Source organism: Alligator sinensis, unplaced genomic scaffold, assembly GCF_000455745.1.
Source record: "Alligator sinensis unplaced genomic scaffold, ASM45574v1 scaffold1659_1, whole genome shotgun sequence".
Taxonomy (NCBI): Eukaryota; Metazoa; Chordata; order Crocodylia; family Alligatoridae; genus Alligator; species Alligator sinensis.
In genome coordinates, this window is record NW_005843290.1 from 5,448 (window position 1) to 23,401 (window position 17,954).

The following is a 17,954-nucleotide window of genomic DNA, read 5'->3' on the forward strand; positions in this document are numbered from 1 at the left end:
ACTCCCTTTTCATTCCTTTTGCACTGAGGGCATCTGGCCATGCACTCATGTTTCCATGCTGTAGGTGAGCCGTGCCCAAGGGGCTGGCTGGTGGTGTGTTCACAGCATTCTGCAGGTGTGGAAGGCTGGGGGCCCTTTCCTTGCGTGTCTGGCAGGGTGTGGGGCAGCAGGCACACAGCTGTTCCCCATCTTCTCTCCCTCCCATTGCCACTACTGCTCTCTGCACCCAGCCCTGTCCCCACAGGGGCAGGAAGGAAAGGGAATCCCCCCTGGCCTGCAGGCAGCAGCATGGGGGACTGTTGGCTCCTTGCAGGTCTGTGGGGGCAGATTCCAGATATGAGCCTGGGGCAGGCATAGAAGTTGGTAATTTGGCCTCTCCCCTCACCTGCAGCACTGTTGTGCAGGGAGCACTGTCTCGGGAGTTGGAGGCATGCACCTGTCCAAGGAAGGGCCCCATGCACTCATAAACCTGCTTGTATACCAGCATGCACGCCAGCCCTCTTGTGAGCATGCACCAGGCTGCATCCACACGTGCATTCCAACATCCCCAACCATACATGAAAAAGCATGCTTGGTTACCCACACTTGCCCACATACATATAAATCCATGTATGCTTGCGCAGTTGGCATGTTTAGCACCTAGTACATATGCTAGCACATGCACATACCCTTTTGTACTCGTACATGTTTGCAGACATGCTCATTTGTACAGACATGGTTATGCATGTGTCCAAGCACTCCCACATGTTCATCCTCGTACATGGGTACTGATGCATGCATGTTCATGTATATTTGTATTCGGGAGCACATACTTTTGCACATATGCATATAAACTCCTGTTCGCACCTGCACACAGATTTTGGTGCCCACAAACTGCATCAAGGACACGTGCTCCATTGCTATCACATGCATGTTTACTCACTGCTGATGTGTGTGGGTGTGTATGTGCAGTTTGTACACATGTATGTCACATAGACTTCTGTACGTGCAGGTGTATGTGCACCTGTAATGTATGCATGCACATCCATGCCTCCAACTTGTGCACAGATGCCTCTGTAGGTCCATGATGTCACCTGGTGCTGGGACTTTACCCCTGTGGGCCACAGCAGGAACCATGGCAAGGTGGGGCCAGGCCTAGGCCTGTCAGGGCACATGTCATCTCCATTCTCAGCCCTGTGGAGCTGCAGGAAGCGTGGACCTGCTAGTGCCTGAGGGCTGCTCCCCACAGCTGGTTGAGAAATGACTGATATGCAGGCACTGTGCAGCTCCTGGCCATGCTACACCCTGCAGCTGCTCTGCATGCTCACACGTGCCATTACTGATGCACCTGCTATGTTCTTTCCTTGGCTTCAGGCTGTGCTGTCACCCCCTGCCATGGCTCAGCTCTCATGTGTGCCATCTCCTGTGTTCTCCACAGGCCCCAGGGACATGCCTGTTTCTGGGCAGGGTGCCAGCTCCCAGTGGGGGTCCTGTTTGGCCCACAGGGCTGCACTGGTGGATCCTGCACAGGAGCTGCCTGGACCTGGGAGCCTAGCCCCCGTGGGCCATGGCACAACTCCCCTGGGGCTAGTGCCTGATGTGCACACAGCTGTAGGCATGAGCAGCCGTGCCACCACACAACTGTGTCCTTGCCCACTGTGCGGCTGCACCCCTGCGGCATGGGCTCCCTTCCTCTGCCTCCACACTCCCTGTGGGGCAATGTGATGCCCAGGGACCCTCCAAGGAAGTGCTTTGCCCCTTGCCCTCCCTGGACATGGCTTGGGGTATGGAGTAGTTGGGAAGGCAGACGGAGGTCCTGGGGGTGGGATGTGGGGTGGGGAGGGGGACAGGCAGTAGGGCAGAGGCATGGATGCCCTGAGGTGGCCCCAGGCTGTTCCCAGCCATACAGCTCTGGCAGGGGTTGGGGGGCATCCTGCCTCAGCATGGGGTGATGACCACCAGCCTTGGGTGAGGGGGTGAGGCAGGTTCCTGGGGGGGTATCCTGCCCCTACCCCCAGGCTTGCTGCCTGCCCATGCCCTGCAGCAGGTGTAGTGCACCTGGGCTGGGATAGAAGGGGAAGGGTGGACAAGGTCAGGCCAGGGCGGCATAGGGATGGGCAGGACTGGGATGAAGGTACAGGGGGTGGGAAAGGGGGGCTAGGGATAGACGAGGCCTGACATGAAAGAGCCAGGGATGGGCAGGGCTAGGCTGGGGGGCTCTAGGGGCAGGCAGGGCTAGGCTGTGGGGGCTCTAGGGGTGGGCAGGGCCAGGCTGAGGCCAGCCAGATGCAGGCAGAAAATGCAAAAATAAATGGGACTTTATTTTGCTCCTAAAATGCAACAGTGACAGACAGGACAAGGAAGCCTGCTGCCCCTGCCACCACAGCCAGCAGCAGCTGACCGGTGAGTCCTGCACAGTGCCCTAGGCACTCCTGGCACAGGCTGCGCCTCAGGCTGTGCCTCCCACTCCTGGCACAGGCTGTGCCTCAGGCCCCACCAGGGTGGGCAGGGCAGAGGGGGTCTTGCCCAGTCACAGGCTGGCTGCACCCCCTGAGGCCACATCCCTAGCTTGGCCTAGTCCCCAGGGACTGAGCCAAGGGTGGGATTTTTTTTTTTAAGGAAAACTTTTTGTGTTCCATGTCAAATCAGCCAAATCAATTCCAGATCCGTGAGTCATTCAAGAACCAAATGTAGCCCTACTACCGGCAAGCATCCACCACCCCTGCCTGAGGCTTCAGATGCTTCCAAATCCTTTCAAGGGTATGCTATGTGCTGGCCCAAGCCTGGAGGCTTGGGGCTCAGATGCCCCTGAGTTTCGCTCGCCCTCAGTCATATGGCCGCAGGAGTAAGCTAGGGAGCAGTCTCCCATAAAATTAGTGTATAGCCAGGATCTTCCCACTGGGAGTGGGAAGTGGGAGACTATGCCTTACCTCGGTCAAGGTACTACCCCCTGCCAAGAAAGTGGTTTTCCCCTCGCAGTAGGAAAACCACCTTAGTGGTCATAGTATTTCCTCTGCCAGCCAGGGGTGTGGGATTGGCAGAGTGGCCAGGAGGGCACTGCAGAGCTCAGGGAACGCAGTTGGCTGGGTGATGAGACTCAGCGCTTCAGGGTCCTGGCTGTGCCCCAGCGAGCTCCTGGGGGAAGCGTGTGGTCCTGGAAGTCACAGTGGGGGATCCTGCCCCCAGGGTCCCGGCTGGGTGGATGGAGGTCAACAGCTGGTCCCAGCCCTGGCTCTAGCTGATGATCTCGGAGAGCAGCGGTGTCATGGACGACAGGTCTTGTATGTGCAGGATCTGCCGCGTGAGCTCTGCCTTCAGGGACCGCAGCTCTGTCAGCAGCAGCAGCAGCTTGGCATAGAGGAACCTGGGGAAAGGCCTGGGGTGAGCTTGCCCTGCCACAGCCCCTGCTGCTCCCAGGCATGGACCCCAGGCCCTGCCCAGCCTCCCCACCCATCTGTCTGGCCTGTGCAGCAGAGCTCCTCTCCATGCAGGATGCAGTGACGTGTGCTCCTGGGGGGCAGGCAGGTGCCCAGCGGCCCCTGCCCCATTGGCCAGGGGGTGCCCCCTGGACAGGCAGGGCCAGAGCGATGCCTGCCAGGTGTCTGCCGCACGGGGGATACAGTGTGGATTCCAGCTCTCCTGTGGCCCTGGGAGCGTGAAGCAGGCCTGAGCACCCTCTGCTCCAGCCACCCCGGGCCTGGGCTGGGGCAGAGGGGCAAGCTGCAGCACAGGAAGGGGTGGGGGCTGCCCAGGACAGTGGGACAAGAGCAATCAGGGCAGATCCTGCTGTCACGCCTCCCACCCCCATGGCGCCGCACACCCGAGCCCAGGCTCCAAGTCTGCCAGCTCTCCCCACTAGACGCTACTCCCCACTGAGAGTGGAGTGCAGTGGTCTTGGCTTCCAGCTGCCCAGCTCTGCCCATTGGACATGGCTGCTTCCCAGTAGGGGTGTAAGGCTAACACTTCCTGGTGGGGCCAGAAATCCCCCTGCTGAGCGGCCATCCCTGGATTGGGAGCCGGCTGGGCCTGACGGGGTGAGGAGCTGCAGGGCAAGTCCCCCGCACCATCCCTGCCCCAGGCAGTGACACAGGGTGTCAGTCCAACCACCCTGGAGGCGCATGCCCTGCGGCCTCGTCAGCCACATGCCGCTGATGTCTGGACCCCGGGAGCAAGGGTGATCATGGGTGAGCCCCAGGGCAGTCCCCACTCACCGGCCCTCGGGCAGCGGGTGCCGGTGGTCAATGTAGCTCTTCAGCGTGAGGGCCACTTTCTCCTGGAGCTGGTCGATGAAGTCGTGCTGCGTGACACTGGTGTGGTCTGGAAGCAGAGGACCGCACCTCTGTAAGGGCCAGGATAGGGCTGGGGAGCCCCGTGCTCTGGGGCAGGGACCAAGCCCTGGAGCTAGGGTGCTAATGCCAGCAGCAGGAGGGCACAGGGGGGTGGGTGGCCGTGAAAACACCCCCCGTGGCGGCCCACGCCTGAGCCCATAGCCACATGGGGTAGTGGGAGGCAGCAGGGCTGAGTGGGGTGCTCAGCTCCTTGTCCCACCCGGGCCAGGCTACGGAGGGAGGGAGGGAGGGGAAATGAGACGTCTCACCAGGCGAGAACAGGACCATGGCCTGCAGCAGCACGTACTCTGCCTCGTGGAGTTTCAGTTTCTTCAGGCTGATGTGAAACTTGAGCAGTGGCTCCAGGTAGATCTGCTGGAACCCGGCTGGGGGCAGAGGTGGCGGGTGATGGGGCTGCAGCATCCAGGGGCTCTGGGTGTGCCTGGGCCCCCCATGCCCCCAGGGTGACAGAGGCTGCATGCTCCGAGCAGGGGTCCTGTGGAGCTGAGTGGCAAGGGGCAAGTGCAGCACCTGTTCTAGGAGAGGGGGTAAGGGCATCGACCAACACAGGTCTCACTGCGAACCAAATCCCACTGACAGCACGTATGCAGCAGTGCAGGGACCTGCTGGGCTGAGCCCCATGCCAGGTGAAGGGCCCATCGCTACGCACTGCCTCACCCCTGGGAGGTGGTTCCTGCCCAGGGTCTCCCTGCCCATCCTGTGTCCGTGCCCCCGGGTGCTGGGTAGGGCAGTCTCGCTGGCCCCTGGACAGGCCCATCACTATATCAGGGCCCAGTTGACGGGGACTGGGGGCTTCTCCCAGAGCAGGAGACAGCAGGGCTCTCCATGTTCACTGACCTGACCCAGGTCTCTGGCACTGCCGTGGGTGGGAGGAGAGCCCCGCGGTGTCCATGCTGCCCAGCCCCATCTCCTCCCACCTTGGGGGTGCCCGGCTCACCCAAGGCCCCGTCCTGGATGGTGTAGCAGTGGTGTCCGCACTCCCAGGCCTTGTCCTTCTCATTGAAGACGGTGTTGAACTGGATCTGGCAGATGTCTAAGGTGGCATCTTTGAGCAGTGAGATCTGGTCGTAGATCGGCAGATTCCTGCCCAGAAGAGAGAGACGGGGATGGAGCGTGAAGGGGCCAAGGCAGGTGGCTGCTCCAAGTGGGGTTGGGGACACCAGGGCCCCTGGAGGTGGCAGAGTGGAGGAAAGGCCTGGGTGGAGCGGGGCACAGGGGCATGGGAGAACTGAGCCGGGCACCATGCTCTGGCTGTGGCCAAGCGGTCAGGTGGTGCAGGGCCTGTGCTGACCTGAAGGCCGGGATCGCCTTGGCAAATTTGATCACTTGCTGGATCATGAAGGTGCTGAGGTCAGCGTAGTGGGGCAGCATGGAGAAGACATCAGGCAGCACGTCATCCGACAGGCTTTCCGGGGACGGCAGCGTGGCCCCATTCTCCATAGCGGGCAGCCCCTGCGCATGGTGAGGAGCCCCTGGCTCTGGGGTGCTGCGAGGGCTCGGGCTGTGGATGTACAACCGCACGGCAGGCTGGCAAGGGAGAGACTCAAGTTCAAGCCCTGGTGCTACAGGCAGCTTTGGGCAGCTGGCTCTGGGCTGGAGCAAGGCACCCTTGTGTGTGCCGCCACAAGCACATTGCCTAGGGGTGCAGATGAGCCCACCATGCTCATGCACGCAAGAGCCACCCAACCCGAACGGGACAGTACTGCAGCCACAAGCCACATGCCTCTGGTCTGGAGTGTGGTGGGGAGTCCTCCTCCTTGGCTGACCTGGGGGGAGACCCCCCTCAAGACAGGTGCCAGACATGCAGACACACAGCATCCCAGCCCTGGCTCATGATATGGAGCTGCCACTTCTGGCCCTGTGGGGATCGGCCCCAGGGCTCAGGGGGCACAATTCTCTATGCCCTTTCCCTCAGTGCCCCTTCCCGAGGGACTGAGTTGGGCTGGGCAGGACTGAGCCCAGGCAGCCACCTTCTGGCTCCCCTCAATGGGTAAACAGAGGCACCTGCAAGAGGCATGGGTGGGGGGAGCTGGCGTGGACGGTGTGGCGTGGCTCTGGCTATGAAGGGTGGCCAAGCAGCCTCAGAGAACAGCGTCCTTGTGCACAGAGCCTCAGTGGGAGACAGCCCGGGGTGAGCCAAGGCTTGTGAGCACACAGCATGGCCTGGCTTGGGGCAGCCTCAGTCCGGCTTGGAGCAAGGGGCCTGGTGTGGGCAGCAATGCCTGCGGTGAAGCCTGGCTTTGGGACTCATGGGCTGTATTCCTGGCTCTGCCAGAAACTTGTCTGGCAACAGTGGGCAAGGCCCTTCCTGGCTGGTGCCTTGGTTTCCCTACCTGTAAAATGGGGGCAGTGAGCCCCTGGGGCGCAGCAGCAGAGCACGGGACAGGAGCCAGTGGATGCAGGGCAGGGAGGTGTCTGTGGTGTCAAGGGCGGAGGGGAAGTCAGGGCAGGCAGGGACGGGGAAAGTCACGGGGCTGCGCTGGCGTCGACTTCACATTGTGCAGCACGTCACACCAGGCAGCGCTTGTGCAATTAGGGAGCAGAGATCTGGGTGTGTGACACTGGCAGCCAATCACTGCCCAGCAGACACTCTGGCCTGCCTGCCCCCTCATTGCTGATTCCTTGTGGGGGGGCCCACCTGGTAGTGCTGAAACTGGGAGAAGCTGGAGTCAAAGTTGCGGGTGTGCGCCTCGATGAGGATAGCAATGAGCTGCTCCTGCTCTGCCGTGAGCCCTGCCAGCTTCCGCTCCTGCTGCCGCTGCCACCGCAGGGCCCGGCGCGCCTGCAGGGCCTCCTCCGACAGGATCACTGCCAGCCAGACCAGAGCCCAGGCTGAGGGGGCAGCCCCGGCATGGCCCCCATGACCCCTGCACCCCTGCCCTCATCAGCTGGAGCCCCCAGAGCCCAGATGCCCAGCAGGACGCCCTGCCCACCCACGCTTGAGCAGCCGCTCTGCCCAGAGGAATGCAGGGGCCTCCTGGGGTCTGGTCCCAGCTCCGTGACCGAGCTGAAACTTGCACCAGGTCTCCTGAAATCCGGGGATCACCCAAATCTTGCACGTGGTCCCAGCTCCAGGAGACGTGTGGGGTCTCAGGAAAGGCCAAGAACCAGGACATCTGGGTTCGTCAGGAGGAAAGCTCAGGTGTCCTGACTCCCTGCCAACCCTCGCAGTGCTCCCCGTACCCCACATCCTAATGCCAGGATCTGAACCCAGCCGTTCTGGTTCTCAGCCTCCTGCACGCTACCCCTTTGACCTACTGTGTCCCACAGCTGGCTGGCATGAGTCCCGGCTCCTGGTCAGTCCTGAGGCCAGAAAGTGGGTCTAGTGGGTAGAGCTGGGGCCTAGGACTCCTGGGTTTTCTTCCCAGCGCTGACATCCTGCCATGGGGCTGCCCGCTGCATGGCAGCACGTGGGCAGTGCCAAGAGTCCCCAGGGAGGTGCAGGGCCTCTGGGCCCTCTGCATTTCCAGGGGGCAGGAGTGGGAGCTGGCCTGGCGTGCTGGGTTTCCAGGGCACAGGTGGTGCCAGGGAGAGGTGTTGGAGCTGGGGGCCCCAGTGCTGCCTGGCACTGTGGCCCGCCCCGCTGGGAGCACTGGCTCAGCACTGGGCTGCTCCATATAAGGAGCCTGTGCTCTCCATCCTCACACTGCCACCTCCTCCGTAACTGGGGGTGGGGGAACCCAGGCCCAGGCCCTGGGCATGTGCCAGCCCCTGCTGGCTCCAGGCCTAGACGCAGTCTATTGGGAGGCCATTACAGAGCTGCCAGGATGTCTGTTTGCTGCCAGTTGGAGACCTTGGCTGCACCGTGGGGAGCCCCAGCCGGCTAGTGCTGCCCCGACATGGGTGCATGGGCACCCGGGCTACTCCTGCCACAAGACCCTCCTCCCACCCTCACCAGCAGGGGTGCTGAGGGCCAGAGGGTGGTGGCCAGGCACAGCCACAACATGCACCGTGATGCTGGGGCATCCTGGTCTGATACCTGGCTATCCCCACCATTAGCTGAGACCAGCACTGGGGCCTAGTGCCTCCGGCTGTGGGGTATGGGTTGAAAGAGGGGGTGAGGTCCAGCCCCAGGAGGGCAGGTTTGGGGCTCTGCCTTACTGTCTTTCCGCATGCCGGCGGCCAAGCACTTCTGGAGGCGGCAGGCCTGGCACTGCCGGCGCTTGGCCTTGGTGATGGTGCAGCTGCGGGCGAAGGGACAGGTGAAGTGGACGCCCTTACTCATCGATCGCCTGCAAGAGAGAGGGCAGGGCTGGATCTGGAACTGGGCACCATGCAGCCCCCGAGGGATCCCAGCAGCACTGGGTGCGGGGCTCAGAGATGGGTGGGTGGCCCTGCACTCAACTCACATCTGGGGATCTTTAAGTTCTCCTGCAGCTGGTTCCCGCCTTGCACACATACATATGTGCACTGGGGAGCCCAACACCCCCATTGTGCAGACACACACGTGCACTAGAGAAACAGAAGACATGCACTTGCACGACTTGCACACACGTGCACACACACGTGCACATGGGCGCTGCCATGCATACCTGTGCCTGTACACCAGGCAGGAGGCAGTGCAAGGACAGTGGTGGCAGCCCCAGGGCACCTCGGGCATGGCTGATGCTGGCCCAGGTGCAGCGTTTCACCATGCAGGGGGCTGGAGCAGGGCTGCCTGACTGCTGCTTCCAGGGGGGCTGTTTGGGTCCCAGTCAGGCAGTCTCCCCACATCCTTCCTATAATGCAGTGTGGGTGCCGAACAGCCTCTAGAACGCCCTGTCTTGACTGACTCACTGCCCTGGCCAGGGGCTGGGGGCCTCCCAGGGCACACAGGGGGCCTGGGGCTCAAGGGCCCTGCTCAGCAAGGGGCAGGAGTGGCTGCAAGCAGGAAGGGGATGGCTGAGCATGCACTCCCCTCGCAGTTGGCACCAGCTGCAAGTCCTGGTGGGTCGGGCTGTGTCTGGGATCTCCACCCCGTCTAGGAGGAGTTGCTCTGCAGAGGCCACTCTGTCCTGGGGTGTTGCCCTGGGGGCAGCCAGCAGCCCTGGCAGCTCCACGGATGGTGCAACATAACCCTGCCAGCTATCGGCCAGAGCAGCAGTGGGCTGAGCACTGCGGCACGCCAGTGCTAGCACCAGCCCAGCTGCAGGGGAGGGCTGCAGTCCACTGGAAGCTGGGTTCAGCTGAGCCTGCAGTGAAGGGTGGTGGTGGCCACAGTGCTGGTCTGGAAGCTCAGGCCCGCAGGGCAGTGAGGCCCAGCCACTGGGAGCTGGGCCCAGCACACATGCACTAACCCCAGCCTCACACTGAGCCATAGGGGAGCTGCACCACAGAGCATCGAAACATGCATGTGCAGATGCCCCCCTTCCCATGTGTACTCACGTGCCTCACTGTGCACACCCACACATGCATGTGCATCATCACATGCCCCCACGTTCCATGCACACACCCAGCTCAGCTGGCTGTGCAGGACAGGTGCCCGGGGGGCTCCTGGGCAGTGCTTGTCCCTGCTTCAGCAGCAGTGGGCAGCACTGGACCTGGTACACCTGCAGGCTGGCCCTGGGGTCAGGGTGGGTGCTGTGGCCCCCCTGCTCTCACCTGAAGAAGCCCTTGCAGCCCTCACAGGTCATGGCGTGAAAGTGGAAGCCAGTGGCCTGGTCCCCACACACGACACAGACTTTCTGCTCAGCCTCCGGGTCCTCCGGCTCCCACTCGCCCGTCCCGAGGCTCAGCGTGCAGGAGCTGCTGCTGCCGGGGCTGCTGTCCCCATCCAAAGGGCTGGGCATGGCCTTGCCTGCTGGGCAGGGGGAACAGAAACTCAGACTCCAGCTCAGGCCCCCTGCCGCCTCCTTGCCCCGCTCCCTGTGCCCCACAGCTCAGCTCAGCTCAGCTCAGCTAGTTCCAGGCACACATACCGTGGGTTGGCTCCCCCTAGCTCTGCGGGAGCTGGCAGGAGAGAGGCAGCAAGTGAGAGCAGGATGGGGCAGGGCTGGCAGATCTGTCTGTCTGGTGTCAATGGCCCCTGCCAAGGGCTGGCAGGGGCAGGGCCATGTGGTGGGACCAGCAGATGCCCAGCTGGCCACAGACACCCACCCACCATCCAGAGACAGGAGGAGCTTTGACCCTATGGGCTTGTGAGGACAAAGCAGCCTCTTGCCCCCAGCGTCCTGCTGCCCGGAGGCTGGAGCAGTGGCCCCATTGCCCCTGGGTCCAGCCCCCACAGCACTGAGGGCATTAGTGCCCCCAGCTCCAAGATACAGGGGAGGCTCAGCAGTGGCTACAGCTAGGAGCTGTGGTCCCCAGCCCTAGGTCTGCTGGCTCCTGGAACGCCGGCTCCAGCCCAGCTCGCTCCAGTGCCGGTAGCAGAAGTGCTGCAGCTCCACCTGCCCGAGACCCCAGCCAGCAGGTCTGCCTCCTGGGGCTGCTGTCCTGCCTCTGACTGCCGTAGCCAGGACCCTCCAGATATTCCTGAGGTCCCACAAGTCACGTGTGGATTCTGCAGGTGCCGCGTGCACACGCGTCACTGTCACGTGGCTGTGCCATTCCACAGGTACATGCATGATGGCGATTGTGTCCCGTGTGTTGAGCTCCCTGCCACCCAGAAAGCCCTGCTCCATGTGCAGTGCCCAGCCTGTGCCAGGAGGCCTGACCCTTCCCAGGGCTGTGCCCCCCACCCCAACTCCACAGGGTCCTTCGCCCGCCTGTGAAGAGCTGATCCTGCTGTGGGCAGTGGGAGCCCTTTCCCCATCTTCTGGTGCCAAGGCTCTCCCCAGCACGTGAGGCTTGAGCCAGGAGCTGGGCCCAGGGACAGCCCCCGTGTAGGGGGGCTGAGCCAGTTTGGTGGGGGGCAAAGTCCACTCGACACAAGCAACAGGGCAGGACCAGGCCTGGGGCGCCTGGCAGGGACCTGCTGGGAGAGCAAAGGGGGAATGAGACAGGCTATGGGGTGCTGGGAGGAGAGAGGAGGGGGCTTGGGCTAAGCAGTGCTGCTGATACTGGCGCTCCGCTGTGCTGACACAGGGTCCTGACCCCAGAAAGGGAGCCTGAGTCCTAGCCCCAGCCCTGGCTCCGGTGCCCACAGGGTCGGCTCCAGCCCCGTAGCCCCCTGCACCCGACCCATGCCCGCTGCCTGCTCACCGGGAGTGTGGGGGGGACTGACCCCACATGGCGGCCGGACCCCGCTCCCTCCCTGCTGCATTCACGCAGACGCCTGGGCTTGGCTTATGGGAGCTGGTAGCACCTGAACTTTGCACTGGAGAAACTGGAGCCACGGGGAGGGTTCAGGGGCATGGGGGCGGGGGGAGGGGAGCCATCGCAGGGTGTGTTCTGGATGGGGCCAGAGGCCGGAGGAGCAGCGGGATCAGGCAAGTCCCTGTGGAACCAGGCTGCAGCCCCTGGGCCAGGCGAGCTATTCCTGGTCTGCTGCCCACAGAGAAGAGGACAGAGGGTGACCTGCCTCGGGGAGCAGGCAGTGGCTAGGGAGAGGGGGACCCAGCCCCAGCACGGCCACTTACTCCCTACCTGGCCATCCTCACCTTGCCGCTGCCTGGATGCATAGCAATCCCAGCACACACATACATATACGTGCGCATGCACTACACACACACCCTGCCACATTCACACACTCACTATACCCTTGCACAGTCTACATACACTGCAGAGCCAGCACACACATACATCTGCATGTGCACACACACTATGCCGTGGCACAGCCTACACCAGGGGCGGGCAATTATTTTGGGCAGAGGGCCGCTTACTGAGTTTTGGCAAGCCATCGAGGGCCGCATGAAAGGCAGCCCAGGGCAGATAAGTATTAATTTTCTACATTTTTTAGGGGCCCCGTGGGCCAGAGAGAATGGCCTGGTGGGCCGCATCCGGCCCCCAGGCCGCATTTTGCCCACCCCTGGCCTACACAGACTGCAAGGCCAGCACACACACACACATGTGCAAACACACACACACGCTCCATCCTGGCCCGGCCTCCATATGCAGTGCCAGCACACATATGTGTTAGACCAAATGTAGCTGGTCTAATAAAAGATATCACATCTACCCAAAGAATCTTGTCAGCACACATATGTGTGCGGGCATACACACACACCCTTCCTGCCACAGACAGTTGTGCACACACCTTGTGCACCAGTGCTGTGCGCACACACAAGCATACTCTATCCCCCAGTGCATGCCTACCCAGCATGGTGTGCATGTGGATGTCCAAGCACATGCGCTGAATGCTCTGGTGCACAGTCACACACACGCACACACATGCTCTATATCCTGGAGCTCATACGCATGCTGGCAAGGGCACACTTGTATGCACAGTCACACAGAAAAAGAGGGGAAATGTATCAATTCTCATATGTGCTGCGGGGAACAACCCCCATCACATCGCTCCTGTTGTGCTCCCCACCCGTACCTGCCCTCCTGACCTGTGCTGCAGCACCTCCCTGCACACACTGGCTGTGCCAGGCCTAGTGGACAATGAACTGCCTAGCCCTGTGACTTTCTCACTGACTCCCTGGGGACCCTCTGTGCCTCTGTTTCCCCTGTGCAGCGGGGACGATGTTCTGGGCCCAGCCTGGGGCAACCACATGGCCTGTGCCCACCCTGTGGCTCCCATGTATCATGCTGCATTGGCATGGGGAGGCATCTGTCAGCCAAAGCATGGCACAGGCTGTTTCTGAGCGAAGCCAGCCTGTGGCTCCCTGCCATGGCAGAGATCCAGCAATGTGGCCTTTCCTTGAGTCCCAGGGGCCTGGGGGCAGGGCTGAGCCAGGCTGTCATGAAAAATAGAGACATGCTGCTCCAGCCTCTAGGCCGTGCCGCAGCCCGCCGTGCGGGGGAGGCCAGTGTGACGGCTCCGGTGCTGCGCCGTGCTGCACAGATTAATGAGCCTCTTCAAAGTGTCGTTAGCAGGAAATCGGCCGCGGTCGCCTGGGGATCGCAGCATTCATCAGGCTGCAGCCGGGTGATCTGGGGCAGGCTCTGCACAGTGCTTCTGGCACTGGCTGCACAGTGTGGGGGGATGCTGGACTGCTCCTCTCCCGGCTGGGGTGCATGGGGGGCATTTCTGCCAGGAGGAGGCAGCACAGACCGAGCTAGATCCCCCAGCCTTGACCCAGCTCCCCGAGCCCTGACCTGGCAGGCTCACTGCTAGCTTCCATAATAGGGGTGGGGGGCTGCTTCTAGCTGGCTACCTGCTGTGGGGGCAGGACCCCCAGGGAGAGCAACTCCAGGAGACAGGGTAGCCAGGGCTTGGGACCCACAGAGGGGTGTCAAGAACTGGGCTCCCAGAGGCAGCTGGTGCACACTGGGCTTCCTGGTAGGGTGCCCCCATGGGTGCTGATGAAGTGATTTCTCTCTCTCTCTCTTTCTCTGCATGCATATACACGCCTCCGTGTGTGTGTGCATGTGCGCACATGAGAGAGAGAATGGAGGAGATGCACACACACCTGCACTGCCCGTCCAAACTGGAGCAGAGCTGCCAGTTTCAGGCCAGGCCCATCCTGATTATGGGGCGATGGCAGGGCTGGGCCGCTGGGGGAAAACATGCTGCATCTCAGGGACCCACCGTGACACCTGGGACAGCCCTCCAAGCGGTTCTGCTCTCTGTTTGCTGTGGCCTGGTGCTCCCCAGCATCAGCCTGCCGGACCCAAGGCCCTGACATAGGTGTGTCTGAGCCAGGGGCTCCTCAAGGCTGGGCCCGGATGGATGTGACCTGCAGCAGCTGAGACCAGGGCCAGGCGTTCCTCCCTGACCAGCCTCAGCCTGGCATGTGCACCACTGTGCCCTCACACCCACATCACACTTACATGTGCTGAGCCGTGCACATGTTCTCCCTGGGGCTCGTGAGCCCCGCTGTCACTGAGCCAGGCCTCCAGGGCAGAAACTACCCCCAGTCCCCAGAGCCCCTCGCTGCGGTCCCGTGGCTGGGCAGGCAGCTCTGTTTGCCATGGGCTTTCCTGGAGGCTGATCCTGTTGGGTGGTTGGGGTGGCGCTGGCAGCCTGCTGACAGAAGGCTTTTTGCTTTGCTCTCCTGGGTTCTGTCCAGCAAGCCAGGCTCGCGGCCATATCAGCACGTGTCAGTGTGCATGTGCTTGTTAGTGCGCACGGAGTAATTGCCTGTGTGCGTTTGTATGTGTCCAGGGATGGGGACATGTCTCTGTGCCTATGGGATGGACAGCGTGTACCGTGTGAGTGCATGTGTCTACATTTGTGCACTTGTGGGTGCACCCAAGCCCATGGGTGTGTGAGAACATGGGACTGCCAGGGTGCTTGTGTGTGCATCTGTGTGCACTGCCTTGGAAAGGACAGAGCTTGCCTGCAACATACCCAGCCCCCAACCAGGAGTCACCCTGGGCCCAGGCCTCTGCTCTGCTGCAATTGGCAGATGGTCAGCCAGGAGCAAGATGCCATCACTGGGGCTGGATTGTGTCTCTGCCCATCTGGGCGCATGCTGGAGTGTGGCTGAAGATATCTCTGCAGCCGTGCGTGTGTGTGTGCATGCATGCGTGCAAATGCACAGAGGGGAAACCTGTATGTGAATGGTTGTGCATTCCTGAGTGGGCCTTGAGCACAGGCCAAGGCATGGCTCCTTGATGTGTGCATGCATGTGCACACACATCTCTGCATGACCAAATGCATCTGCAGAACCACGTGCATATGCTTGTGCACGTGCCTGTGTGCATACATCTCTTTTCTTCCCTCCCTGCCTGCATGACCGCATGCATCCATGTGCAGGGGCCGGGTGCTGGGCAGGCAACTCTGTGCTGGTGACACCCCTGGGCCTCAGCCAGAGGCAAGGGATTCACCTCCTTGTTGGCACCAGCTTAAGTGGCTGCACTGCCAGGACCTGTGCTTCAAGCTGAGGCTCTGGGGTGAAGCAGGGGGGGTGAATGGGTCCATTTGTTGTGGGCAGCTGGGGTGGTAGGCAAGGGGCACAGCCAGCTCGGGGCATCCTTCAGAGACCACAAGTTTCCTGAGCCTCCCCCTGCCCCCCCCCCCTTGATTGGACCAGAGCCATGGGGGTAGCAGCAGCAGCAGAGGTACAGGGGCATGCAGCCGCAGCCTGCAGGGAGCTGGGCAGGGCACTTGGTGCCTGGGCAGTGGGGGACATGGGTGCTCTGGCAGCTCTTCCAGCATAGAGTGTGAAGGGCTGCCATGAGGTCCCTCCTCACTTCCTCAAGCCAAGGGCAGAGCGGGTTCAGGCAGGGTGAGGCGCAGGGCATGGGAGCTGCATCCATGCCCACTTTGTCCTACCACAGCCTGTGCAGAAGAGGGAGGAGCTAGGTGGGGTGCCCTCTGTGGGGCTGAGAGCCAAAACCTGGAGCTCTTGGATAAGCCTGTGAACGTGGCAGGAGCAGAGCCAAGTCAGGCACCCCCCAGGCCCAGCACCAGCACCAGCACCAGCATCAGCACCATGAATACCTGCACAGCAGCCAGGACAGGTGCCAGCCCTGAGGAGGAGTAGGATGAAGGCAGCGCTGGGGCCACAGGACCAGAGCCTGGGGGGGTGTTGCTGGGTGATCAGCTGAGGACCCACCCCACCACCAGCTCAACCTCCCAGCACTGCCCCTCCTACCCAGGTAGCCACTGCCCTCACCCCAGCTGGCTGCTCCCCCACTGCAAGGTGCCCTCCCTCTGCCTTGGCCTGGGCAGCCCACCAGCCCTAGTAGGAGCACAGCCCACACCAGGCCCCAAGCAGACCTTGGTTGGGGAAGTCAGTCAGGACCCTGGTTTCCACAGCAAGGAGAAGATGCCAGGCCCTACCCAAAACCAAGCTAGGCCATGGCATTAACTGAGCACCTTGCAATGGCCCTTCAGCCCAGGCAGCCCCAGGGCAGTCAGCTGGCTGCCCCTGGTCACCCTGGCCCAGGGTGCCTAGAGGCAGTGCCCCTGCACCTACAGGCATGGGTCTTCCCTTGGACAGAGCCTTCCTTGTCCCGGAGGATTTGCCTGCATCTCACTGCTGTGCATGGTTCCCGGGTTCTCTGCACTGAGCTGGCGCACACCTGGATCTCAGCACTGTTTGCCGCCCCATGGTGCTGGGATAGACAAGTCGTTGTTGGGGCTGGTACACCTGTCGTTCCAGACCTCTCCCATCTGCAGCAGTCCTCGTGCTGCCCGCGCCTCTCCCGTTCCACTAAACACCTGCCCAGCAAGGCCAAGGAGCCTGTAGCTTGCTCTGCTTCCTGCCCATCCAAATCCCCTTACCACCCTACTCCCCACATCATCCTTCCTCTCTGCCTGTTTGCCTGGCAATGGGTGTTAATCGGGCCATGGCAGTAGTGAAACCATCCCTCAAACGCTCCAGAACCACAGGCACACGCTGAAGGTAATGACCTGTGATCGGTGTCCCCAAAAACCCCTCTGGGCTATACCCAGCCTAGGAGGCTCCTGACTCCCACAAGCCCCATGCTGTGCACACAGGGACATCACGATTTCCCCGCAAACCTGAGGACAACCATAGGGACAAAGCCACCTGCATCTTCTGAACTTGTGAAGTCAGGGGGGTATCCCAGCCCCACGGATGGGAGCAAATGTGGCAGATCTTTTAGGTGCCCCAGCTCTACCCTCTTCCCATTGCTGCCAGCAGCTCCTACACAAACCTGACCCTTGGCCTTGCCCTCGGCCTGGGGCATTGGTGGTCAAGGAGCTGCAGCAGGACCGGGTGTGGGGAGGGGTCATGTGTGCTAGGGCTCAGCTGGAGGGAAGGTCAGGCAGCTTTTCCCACACAGATTCAACTGCAAGGGGGTGAGGCTGCAAGGGAACCGCTTCATCCAAGCCAGGCTAAGTGGCAGGGCTCTGCGAGCATGGATCAGCTCTGCAACTAGGTCAGGCTGGATGCAGGAGCAGCCATGTCTGGGGTCTCTAGCTGGGGGCTCCAGCTCCTTGTGGGAGCATTTGCCTCTTAGGAAGCAGCTGGAGGACTTGGACCCCCCCAGATGTTGGCACAGAGCTTTTCTGTCAGAAGCCCGCATGCCTGGGACCCCGAGTGCTCGGGGCAGTGCTGGCCCTGAGCAGCTCCTCACTTGGAAACTCTCCGAGTTTGCTGATGGAAAAGGCTCCCAGCGCCGTAGCCCCGAGCGGTTGTTTGGAAACAGCATCTGTTTGCAGCAGACCCGGGGAAGTGCTTGATTAGCCTGTAGCACAGGCAGCATTGCTACAGCCTGGAGCCACCAGTCTGGTTTGCAGAAATTGGGAGGATCTCAACTTTTTGCCAGCTCAAAATGAGAAAAATCTTCCAGCTCTCAACAACTCCTGTGGGACAGGACGGGGGGTGGGCGGCAGCTATGGGGCAGGGGCATGGGAGCCTGCTGGAGGGGCTGGAGGACAGCTCCCTGCCCACAGTCACAGCAGCTGCAGCCTTGGCGCCCGTCACCAAGGAGCCTGGGACGCGGGGGGCATGGCAGGGGCCTGGGAGCCAGCCGGCCCATCTGGCAAGGCCCTGGCACGGTGCCCCACGACCAGCTCCTGCTGCTCTTGGCCCAGCGGCGGCTGGCTCTGCACGGACCTGCGGGCACCTCCGCTCCCGCTCCTCGGCGCTGCCTTGAGTGCTTTCCTGGCGGCTGCTTCGCCCTTCAATGAGACCCGAGGCAGAAGCAGAGGCAGGACGGGACGGAGCCGTCCTCTGGCTGCATCCC

The 17,954-nt window shown here is 61.9% G+C and overlaps 1 protein-coding gene across 3 annotated transcripts; it reads right to left on the minus strand.

Annotated features, from left to right (window-relative positions):
- Positions 1–2,584: 2,584 nt before the first annotated feature.
- NR1I3 (nuclear receptor subfamily 1 group I member 3) lies at positions 2,585–11,531 on the minus strand. Of its 3 annotated transcripts, none has more exons than XM_006038225.3 (9): positions 11,448–11,531; positions 9,909–10,104; positions 8,430–8,560; positions 6,967–7,136; positions 5,620–5,855; positions 5,266–5,411; positions 4,577–4,693; positions 4,191–4,296; positions 2,585–3,343 (listed from the first exon to the last, which is right to left on the minus strand). In XM_006038225.3, exons 1-9 carry the CDS (start codon positions 11,506–11,508, stop codon positions 3,214–3,216), a joined length of 1,293 nt encoding a protein of 430 aa, XP_006038287.2. In that variant the 5' UTR covers positions 11,509–11,531; the 3' UTR covers positions 2,585–3,213. The 3 variants fall into 3 exon arrangements, with proteins under 3 accessions (XP_006038287.2, XP_025050516.1, XP_025050517.1); XM_025194731.1 differs by having other exon boundaries at positions 9,909–10,107; positions 11,448–11,526; XM_025194732.1 differs by lacking the exon at positions 11,448–11,531 and adding an exon at positions 8,678–8,780 and having other exon boundaries at positions 9,909–10,020.
- Positions 11,532–17,954: the final 6,423 nt, after the last annotated feature.

Bases quoted from the DNA above. Each gene is read 5' to 3' on its own strand.
- NR1I3 (XM_025194731.1), bottom strand. From the start codon at position 11,508: ATGCAGCAGGGAGGGAGCGGGGTCCGGCCGCCATGTGGGGTCAGTCCC. The intron at 4,694-5,265 runs GTGAGCCGGGCA...CTCTGCCCCCAG, and splicing joins CATCCAGGACGGGGCCTTGG to CCGGGTTCCAGCAGATCTAC. The intron at 3,344-4,190 runs GTGAGTGGGGAC...GCCTTTCCCCAG, and splicing joins CACCCGCTGCCCGAGGGCCG to GTTCCTCTATGCCAAGCTGC.